Source organism: Saccostrea echinata, unplaced genomic scaffold (assembly GCF_033153115.1).
Source record: "Saccostrea echinata isolate AGI-Se365-2 ecotype Australia unplaced genomic scaffold, CSIRO_AGI_Sech_v1 ptg000029l, whole genome shotgun sequence".
Taxonomy (NCBI): domain Eukaryota; kingdom Metazoa; phylum Mollusca; class Bivalvia; order Ostreida; family Ostreidae; genus Saccostrea; species Saccostrea echinata.
In genome coordinates, this window is record NW_026889778.1 from 21,247,546 (window position 1) to 21,258,732 (window position 11,187).

Genomic DNA, 11,187 nt, shown 5'->3' on the forward strand with positions numbered 1-11,187 from the left:
TTTCTGTGTAATTTGTGCTCTGGATTATTTTTTGTAGGAGAAAGAGCAAGGAATTTTACTACAGTGTTTTATTGTATGGGTTAAATTGTGCATAAAGGAATTACCACGCAATTTTAGTTTAAAAAGTCAATTACAATTCTGAACTAAAAAGATCTTATATTGACTTTGACGTAGAATCCATGCATTCCGTTTGTCAATTTGTCCTGAATATCATTCGGCGCTCCTGTTTTTGTTAATAGTAAGTATAGAAGCATCCTCCAGTTGAAGTACTGTATTCTAGCATTATTCAGATAAAGATTATGACTGTAGGCTGGGCATTATCCAAATTATCCGCAAAACCATTTACCAGGAGAAAAATATTTTTCACAGTAGCTTTGTAGTGTTGACGTATTACACAATGGGGATAAATTGAGTCTGCAGACGAAATCTAATATGGTTTGATGCTGTGAATAATAGATTCGGTTCGAAGTAATCGAATTTATGTATGCTTTATGATTGATCCAATATACGGAGGTATCAATTTATCACCGATAAACCAACCAGTGACTTCCAATGAGTTTTAAATGGTCGAACAGACTGTTTACTGTACTAAAAAAAATCCGGATTAGGAAAGACTTTTAATACGAAACGAAAATATTAGTGAAAACCTGTCCGACGGGTGACCGCTGAGTTTAAACCATCTCGCTCACACTCGAGTTCACCCACCCGTGAACTTATTCTGTGAAGGTGGAATACTAAGAAAAGGTGTGCAGTAAATAACGGGAATCGGATATTATATCATTGAAATGGAACACCACTTCAGGGACTTGAAAGAGATGATACATATATAGGTAAGAATTTACCTTTTGACCTTGTGGGACCTATAAGTGACAAGCGACAAATTCTGATTAATGAATGTGTACAAACAGCTGACTAATTAAGTACGTTACTTTACAGTGTAACCGTCACTCTGTAGAATGTAAAGTAAATATTATGTGGTTGATGAAAACGTTAATGTGCTCAGAAACGGAAGGGAAGGCCTCTTTTCTTCTCTCGCTCTCTTTCTCTCTCTCTGAAATATCACCTGTGTAGATGCGTGCCATTATCTGGCAAACATGTAGAAGTTTTGATAGTTTCTGGTTCATGTCATTTAATGACATACAATCGAGAATAATACTTTTGCGACCTAGGTATCAGGATCTACATCTAACCCCACCCTATAGCCTATCAGACAAGATCAATACTTCGTGTAAACAGTTCTTCACCCCTCGGGTATGTTGCTATTCTGCATAGGAAGTATATTCCCATCATCCTTGGTTAACACACATATGCAGTATTAATCTTAACAGCCGTAATCCATAATGCTGTATTGTGTCTTGGAAATTCGCCATTTTCCTCATGTTTCCTCGCCTGACAGAAAATAGGTGTATATGTATCACTAGACATCGTGTCATTCAAGGATACTATTTATGAATATTCCGTGATGGACTGATCGGTGCAGTGCATAGTCGTAGAATTTTGGGAAAAAATAATCGTTTGTACTTTTCGATATCCTGCTTTGATGCAAATAAACGTACATGACTCGTCGTTGTTTGCAAAACACACCTTTTAGATCCTTTTAAAAGCATGCATCTTTTTTTCTCTCTCCTTTTTAATTTAATTTCACCCCTTCCCAAATCTGGCAGGTGCATTTATGGAAATGAATTCCCTAAAAATGTTTTGAGGTAAAGGTAATAACAATTTTCCACAATTACATTCAGTTAAGGTTGTCTATAAAGTTGATCCAGTCACTATTTCTTTCTTTGCCACTGTGATTTAAAAGTACAGATAAATGACGAATATATATATATGAACCTAACCTTTCATTTGTCGCAATACATCGGTATAGAGGTGTGAGGTGTCTAGTATAAGACTGTCTGTCCAATAGGGAATTGTCCTGCGATTAACCGATTAAACCAATCATTTTTTTTTTTTTGTAAACTTTATTTGAAGTGTTGCTCCATCAGAAATATTCTGCTTATTCATGAGATGGAGGTTTGTATTAAGATCAGGGACGGTCCGTATATTCACCGACAGAGAATATAAGGCGTACGATAGATCGTCAACTGTAATTATGAAAAAGGTGGTTATTTTCAAATTCCGTGCGTAGATCCCATTTGAAAAGAATCGTTCGCCTGTATCAAAGATGTATTGAAAACACTCCTTAATTCAGAGATTCCTACTGTACACATATCGCATGTTTTATTCATGTCTTCAGTTAATTTTGCACCCTTTTCTTTGGAATATCTATATTGCATGCAAATGACTACCACTCCTTGAGACAAAAATGAATTATTTCGTATCTTGAAGAATGTTAAGATTTCAAAACCAGCACAAATGCATGTACCTATTTTGTGACACATACAAAAAATAATTATTAGCAATCACAACCAGCAATTAACAAAAGGCCATTTTCTTGCATATATTTATCAACTACACATAATTATCGACTAGGAATTTAAAAGACAAAAATCAATACATACGTAATGAGTATTTACCTCGCTACCTACCTGTGTAAGTCGTTAACAAGGGATATTTGATACTGAAGTAACATATCTGCGTTTTCTGTAAGTAATATTTAGCACGATTTTCTTCAGTAACAGTGAATCACTGCGGCTTTTAGAAATTTAAGATGTTTGCAAGAATGACATGTAAGCAATTGTTAAGAAAGCCTATTTTTAGATCACTAGTTTCATAAATGTCGTGTTACACTTTAGTACTAACGAATGTGTTACCATGGATATGATGAATCTCAGTATCGAGAACATTATATGTGTAGTTTACTCTCGTACCCTATCATTTCCGATAAAAAAATTTCAAAACAAAGCTATTGTTTTGGAGAAGGAAAATTAATTTTGTTTGTTGGCAAAAAGAAATTTTGTAATTTCCGAGGTTTTTTCCCTGCAGATACAGAGGTGATTTAGAAATGACGTGAGAACCGCTGAACAGCGGTATTAATGTCAGTATGCCCCGTCACGGTTTGTTGGTGAAGCTGATTCTGGCACTGGGTGTGTCATTTCTGACCAGTGAATGCAGTGAGCCGGACCCACCCGTATATAACTCTCACGAGGATCCGACCGTGCTGGTACTGGTGGATATACACAGGTCTACGGATGACAACGGGGTCTGTACAGATTTTTCACCCAGGGCCGCCGAGCTGACCTTTACTCTGGAATGGTTAAATCAGGATCTGGTCAAGAAAGGAAAAAATAACAGTACAAGTCCAGGTTTGTACATAAGCAATCATTTTTCAAACTGTTACCTAAATTTTCCAGGACCCAATTTTTATGAAAATGACTGAATTTTTATTTAATCTATAAGTAGTAAAGGTACTTGTAAAATGGGATATTTTCCACTGAGTACACTTACATCTTATATAATTGCATGATCTTGCAGCATGGGATGCATAAAACCACATTTCTGCTTTATCTAGAGATTTGGTTTCATTGTTAAACAAATATATTTATATACTTTTAGTCTTTTGGTTTACTAAATTCTAATACAGTAACTGTGGAATGAGTTGATACTTAAAACTTGCCTTTTACAGGGATATTGGTTTATGACACCTGTGGTGACGTCAGACGTACAATGCTTATTCTGGGATATGTATTTGTCACAGATAACACCAGCATATCCAGTAAGAAAACTCATTTTATATATAAACTGTTATATTAATATATTTAATCCGATTTGTTTTCACAACATGCATAACTCTTTTACGCACAATCATGTACATGTACGTATAGATAAATGTTTTGTTATTTAGAATTACCATCTTCAAGCTACCAACATCTTGATACTTATATGTACATCCAGTATTTTTATCATAGGTGTCATATCATATGGAAACCCTTCAGTCCGCTCTAATATTTCTCACTTCCTGAGACCTTTCGGGGTTCCTCACATTCATATTAACCAGACAGCACATGTATCGACCCAGGACATCCTGGATATAGATATTGGTACAGTTTCTCCTTGGAAAATTAGAGTAAGGAATCCCTTCATCTCAAGACTAGTTGAATTATAAGGTTTTTACAGTGAACGCTTGACACAAAATAATTTTCATAAACTCAAACTGCTTTCATTTTAGGACATCATCAAGATAGTTATAGATTTGGGCTGGAACAACTTTGCTGTGATATCGTCCAATCATCCATCAGCTATTGCATCACGTGATCTGTTTCTAAGGATGGCTTCCTCTTACTCTCTTTGCATTACTTCTTCCGTTACATATGAAAACACCAAATCGTTTGACCCTTTACCACCTCACGTGATTTTATTTGTATCAGCAGATGACAGCTATGATGCAATCACATCTAACATGGCGTTTTTTAATAGTGCAGTCATGGTGACTTCAGATCATTGGGAAGACCTTACTTCAAATTTTACGGACACCTTTTTATACCTCGAACACCTGAATACGTCATCAAATCTTGTACAGTATGTAAAAGATAAGATTGAAGACACGTCGAACAATTCAACCATACTGAATCTATACAGAGAACGAAAAAGTTGTAATATAAATGCAAGTGAGGGCATTTGCAATGGACAGCGCATTGCAACATTTTTGCCCTCCCGATTTGTTGGAAGAGACGTTGAAGCAACAATATCAGCATTTATAAATTCCCAGGAAATTCTGAAGCACATTTATTCCAACAACTGTACAAACTTTGATCTCTCTAAGTGTGATGCGAGTAAGGAATTTAAAGCAGTTCTTGCAGATTTTTCTGATGACATCATGAGTTTTATTGGAAAGTACCAGATGGCGAAAGAACATGGAGGAGAGATGACATCATTTATTTATCGTGGATACATCGTGAGTATCATGTTGTGTAAAGACTTTATCAATTAAATTGATGAAAAAATTAAATTATTTATAAACTGTATTTTTAAGCAATGTCAAAGACTGTGTTGATTTGTTGTACATTTTATCACACTGAATATTATTTACCATCTAAATCACCATAAAACTTTGTGTTTTTAAATAGACTGTTGCAGAGGTACGGAGCAAGAAAATAGAGATAAAGAATGCTGAAATGTGGAATCAACTGAAAGTTCCGTCAGAGGGCGCCTGTTCTGGATACTCGTGTGTTAACTGTACAAGACTCACTTCTCCACCTACTAAAGATGACATCATAGTGCTAGAGGGAGACGTGAACATAAGATTGGAGTACCCACTTACAGAGAATTCCCAATCTGGACAATCATGCGGCGACTGGAGAACTGAAGGAGTTATTATGACGGAGGTTTTCAAGTACGAGTTGTCTGACGTGAAAAGACGATATCCAAAAGTTTTACAGAATATCCGGTTAGGAGGTGTGATATTCGACACATGTCAAGGAAAATCGAAAAGGAACGAACATATATATGCAGATATTAATTATGTTAATGATGGCGAATTGCTATCGTATGATTCTCTTCCTTCTGGAAATCTTTTCTCGGTGTCGTCGTTGGGGGTATCGTTCGGTAACCCTGACAGCTTGCAGTTCGTACGTGCATCAGTAGACTTACTTATATCACTAAAGTGGATATACATAAATGTGGTGTTCTCAGGTTCAGAGCAAAATCTACTGACAGAATTTGAAAATTACCTCAACCTTAAAGGAAATGATATTTGCTTGTCAAATAAGATTTTAGTTTCAGGAAACGGAAATTTGACAGAGCTTGCAATAAAACTTCAAGAGGTTTTGAGGAAATCAAATGGAGGGGCTTTCATTCTGTTGACAAACACCAAAGACACATTCCGTCTTAATGTGGCGCTGTCAAACATTAAAAATGCTTTTAGCGGGGCTAATTTTGTCACATTTCCCTGGAATCAGAATATAATCGGAAACCCAGGCACAATTGCCATTTTGCAATCAGAAAATTCAATGGACGATGTTGTTCCAGCAATACAGTATTTGAGCCCTGATATGTATAGTACTAATCCGATTCTAAAAGGCTTTCACGAAAACAGATACAAATGCAGCCTGACGGTACACCCAAGAATGATTTATCCGGATATCTGTCCGTCTGTTCCAACTTTTACAAACGAGACAATACTCATCTCCAAGATGTCTGCCATAAGAAATGCAATAGAGGCGGTGGTTTTGACACTGGACAGATACTACCAAGACGTCTGTCCGTTGCAAACAGGCAAATGTGCCAGCCTGGTAAATCAAGTCGATCTGTCAAAGTATCTCTCTGCGCAGAAGGATGAAGAAAAGGGCAAATCAGGCTCCTACAATGAGCTTGTAACAAATAAAGACGTTTTCATTTATTTAGGAAATTCTTTGAACACATCGTCATCCAAGGTAAAACTGCTCATTTACATACAATACCTTAAAACACAGTCTAAGGGTATTTGTATTCAATATTTGTGTGGTGCATTTTTGTTAACAAAAAAAAAAACAAAAAAAAAACAAAAAAACAAAAACAAAAACAAAAACAAAAAAACAAAAACAAAAAAAAGTTTAAATGTAAATTTTTATTAAAGTTAGAATTTTGATTTCAATAACTTTTCCATAATTGAATTAATTTCAAGAAATACATGTACCCATTGTAAAAAGAGAGACAAAGACCTTATTGTCAGATACACTTAAGACTATTATTCAGCAAAAAGAGTGTAATTCTAATGATATACAATGTACACTCTGTAGTTGTAAATTGACTTCATACAGTGCCATGAATCTAATTCCTTCGTCCATTTTATTTTAAAGATTGGCTATATCGAGAAGGATGGAAATGTTTCAGTAAGTGGAAATGAAGTCAAGGCCTACAATTCAGACTTTATACCGTATACCGCCGTCCATCAGTGTCCAGACTGGTGTCCTGAATGTCTAGGATGTCAAGCAGCATCTACCAAAAATACACGAAAATTGTTTCATTCAGGAGATATAGTTGTAGCAGGATTATTTCCAGTTCATACAAGTGTTTCATCATTTTGCGATGTTTTGGCCACGGATAAACGAGCAGACATGACGATAGATGCCTTCCTGTTTGCTATAGAATCGTCCAAAGAACGATATCCTTACCTTCTTCCGGGTGTTAGTTTGGGCAGCCTCATTCTGGATACCTGCTCGAATGCCAACATGGCGGTGCAGAAGATCATGAACTTTGAAACCTGTCGAGAAAGCTACAACGACAGCGGAATGATAGCTGGACCAGAAATGCTAACCATATATGTTTCTGCAGACTCTGGAAATCCGACAGGTCGAGTGCAGGAAATGTTGGAAAAATATAAGAAGACTTCTCTAGCTTTAGGTGATGAGTCGCCATCTACATTTGATGACGTCACTTCCAGGTTTTACTCTCTTCATTCTAAGGCTGGTATACGCTTGATTGTAGAAATTCTGAACTCAACACAGTGGACATACATAGATGTTGTTCGATCTGAGAGTCCAGTGTTTGATTCTGTGGTCAATGACTTTTTGTCGACATGTAGGTCTTTCAATATCTGTGTACAAAATGTATCACCAATTCATAAATACACAGGTTCTTCAGAGCCAACTCTAACAGTAACTGTGATTTTGGCAAAAATGATGGAGATTAAAACGTTTTTTAAATCTCTTACATCCACCCCCCAGGAACATTCTTTTATTATAGGCGAAATCCTGCCATCTTGGAACGACACATCAGACTTTGTGCTTCCAAACAATGCGCGGATCATTACTATTGAGCGTGTTGGAAAACTCAACACAGACTTGATGAAAGTTATTTCCGACGACTCATCCATTTCTAAACGCAATCCGTGGAAGAAAGAATATGAAGAAGCCTTTTCTTCATGTATTTCTCCTCAATGTGAACACCAAGCTGATCTTCTGTTAGCCTCAAAAATTGTGTTCGGTATTGACGTGATGCTTCATGCCTTTCACAACAGATTCGAGAAACTTTGTCCAAACTATTATGGAATATGTCCGATGTTTGCCAGCGAAGGCATTCAACTTCAGAGTGATCATTTCCACAATATATCATTTAGGTATCTGAATGATATTCAGGTAGATTTTCCTTTCAAAACTCCTGAGTCTTGGGCATTCACTGTGAAGAATTTCAAAGGAGTATCCCTTATTGATGTAAGTATGAATTTAACATTTTTCCTTCTCATATTTTAAGAAATCTATGCTAACTGCTACATTTAACTTTTTAAAAAGTCATTATGTAGATTTTAAGTTAATTATTAATTGTAAAGTTAAAATGTTGGAAAGGGGAAAAAGATACGAAACGTTATTGAAAACTGTGAAAAACTCGAAAATAAAGAATTCCAATTCAGTACCATTTGTCTATTTTTAGATTGGAAACTACTCGGATGGTGTTTTGCACATGAATCCCCTCGGAATATTTGACACAAATGGCCGAATTCCTCAAGGTCAAGAGTCTCGATGTTTCAGTAACTGTCGTTGCGTCGGATTGGAGGACAAAAAGAATACAACCGATAAAGACTCGCGCGCGGATCCATACGCTAAAATGGAATTAAAATTCTACAAATCTACAGCAGAGCTGAGTAAAGAGTTATGGACCATTATAGTGCTAATAATAGGAGTAGGAGGAGCTTTCGCTGCGTTGTGTTTTGTTATTTACGTTTTTCACAAAGTATGCGCCGGGCTTTTATCCAAACGTTACGTTGGTCTGGGTATATTACTGCTCATATCTATAATATTTTTGTTTTTATCTGTTCTTCCGTTTGTGTTTTCGCCCAGTGAAATTGTCTGTTCTACAAGATTCTTCATTCCAGGCTTTGCTTACACTCTGTCTTTTGCAACAGTGATGGCGAAAATTATGTCGCTTAGATCGTACAAGTTGATTGGTTTGGGCGGAGAGTTGTCCAACATAAATCAGTTTCTAACGGTGCTATTCATAACGGGTGTTCAGGTTGCAGTTGGAGTACATTTTTGGTACATTGAAGACAACAAAATGGGCTTTCTACGCAGTAGACTAGATGACGCAAACGAAAAAGAGTACGCATGTGTTTTTGATAGAACTGAATTTGTGAAGTACTTAGTATTTGTTATGTTTCTTATTGTGCTCTGTGCAATATATTCCATTTTTGTTCGAAAAGAAACTAAGAACATGGGTGAAGCAAAATTCATCATGGTTTATTCATGGTTGTGCATTCCCATATGGGTGGCATGGGTTGTCACCTTGCTTCTTTTGCCGCGCTATTGGGCGGAAGTGATTGTGTGCATTGGAATTTTGACATGCGCAACACTAATGACTTTAATTGTATTTTTGCCAAAACTTCATCGAATCTCACGCTTGAAGTATGACGTCGAACGCTCAGGGACGCAAAACGGTGGCTACAAACTGGACAACGACTTTATGTTTGAGAGACCGTATACACTGCCGACATCTTCAAACTCTTTCAAATACTCAGAGAAAAATAATCCAAAGTTTATATCCTCTTTTGACACCAGTCTTAGCTACTGAATCCAATTCATAAATTTGAAAATCTTCAATGCCATTTATTAGATCTCTTAATAATTAGTGGTTTATATATTTATTTATTACATTTTTATAAATTTGAAAATTAGTGCAGCGTTTCAGAAGAACGACTTGCTGTACGCTGGGGGTAATTCCAAGATAGTATTCAATGTATGGAATATATAAATAAAATTTTAAAAGGAACAATTACATGTACTGTATAGAAGAAATATTGTTATCAATAAAAGATTAACGATAATTGAATAATAAAGCTAGACAGAATTGATAAATACTAGGGATGTCAAATCGGTCAATTTTTGATAATCGGTTACTCGGACATTTTTCCGATCGAGTACCCGGGTACTCGGATATGTAAATATAAGTGTGTTAATTTTTTCACAGGACTTCGCATACCTATCAATTTTACCGAAATATTTAGTAATTATTATAGGCACTACGTATTTTTTATATTTACTGAAATTTTTGGTAAAATCGATAGGTACGCGAACTCCTGACAGGTGATTTTCTTGAGCCAAGTAAATCTCTGTTAAACTTCAAAGCTGTATTTATCACGTTTATAAATGTATATATATACATGATATACATCGATTCCAACGGAAATGATTTTTGGTACTAAATTTATTTATCAAATAAACACAAAAGACACAATTAATACATCAAAAATTACAAATGGTTTACAGTTCTTGTATAGGATCTATTTCATCAACGCAGAAGGACAATCTGTTACGCAGGTTTGTGATGATTAGAGTTGCTGGGATCGCTAGTCTAATGATATTTCATATGTTGGTTGTTTCCCCCTTATACACTAAACTTACTACGCAAACTGACTTCCAAGATATTTTTAATCTATAGTTATTTCTAAACATTTCTTCACTTTTAAAGTGGGTACATGTAGCGGCATTTCTATGCATGTCCGATTTCGCTGCCGTATATTAACTAAATAATTTTAAAATGATTTGAAGATAATAGACCATACTTAAACGATATTCACTGAAAACAATCATGGAAGCCATCCAAAAATTAAGGACCACGATAGGTGAGAAAAGCTGTGTACGGTGATTGATCACTAATTAATGACGACGCGCTAATTATCGTTTGCCATATATAAGTATATATATATATATATATATATATATATATATATATATATATATATATATATATATATATATATACTTTGAAATAAGAAAAATTCACTTCCGAGTAACCGAGTACCATTTTTAGTATTCGATACGCGGACGTTCGATCGAGTACCCAGTTAACCGGGTACTCGTTGACATCACTGGCGGATTTAAGGGGGGGGGCGTGGGGGGCGCACGACCCCCCCCCCCCTTAAATTTTCAAATTATGATATGACTAATATCAATAATGCCATACTTTGGTATATAACAAACCAATACCGCTATTTTTGTGCCTGGTTTTACTCTTAAAATACACGAAAACCCAGGAGCTTCCGGGGGCTTCGCCCCCTGGGCCCCCTCTATTCAAAGTATGATATGACTAGTATTAATAATGCCAAACTTTGGTACATATAAACTAACCAATACCCCTATTATTGTGCCTGGTTTTACTCTTAAAATACACGAAAACCCAGGAGCTTCCGGGGGCTTCGCCCCCTGGGCCCCCACCAGGGCTTCGCCCTGGACCCACTGGGGGCCTTAAGGCCCCAGACCCCCTGCCTGAACAAAGTTACCCACGCCCTCCCTATTTACAAATCCTGTATCCGCCCATGGACATCCCTAATAAATACCC

The 11,187-nt window shown here is 36.3% G+C and overlaps 1 protein-coding gene across 1 annotated transcript; it reads left to right on the forward strand.

Moving 5' to 3' along the window:
* The first annotated feature begins 278 nt into the window (after window positions 1-278).
* LOC133195701 (uncharacterized) lies at window positions 279-9,621 on the forward strand. The gene is made up of 8 exons (XM_061331630.1): window positions 279-830; window positions 2,926-3,245; window positions 3,566-3,655; window positions 3,849-4,006; window positions 4,109-4,834; window positions 5,007-6,311; window positions 6,717-8,069; window positions 8,287-9,621. The coding sequence occupies exons 2-8, from the start codon at window positions 2,984-2,986 to the stop codon at window positions 9,418-9,420; spliced, it is 5,028 nt and encodes a 1,675-aa protein (XP_061187614.1). The 5' UTR covers window positions 279-830; window positions 2,926-2,983; the 3' UTR covers window positions 9,421-9,621.
* The last annotated feature ends 1,566 nt before the right edge of the window (window positions 9,622-11,187 follow it).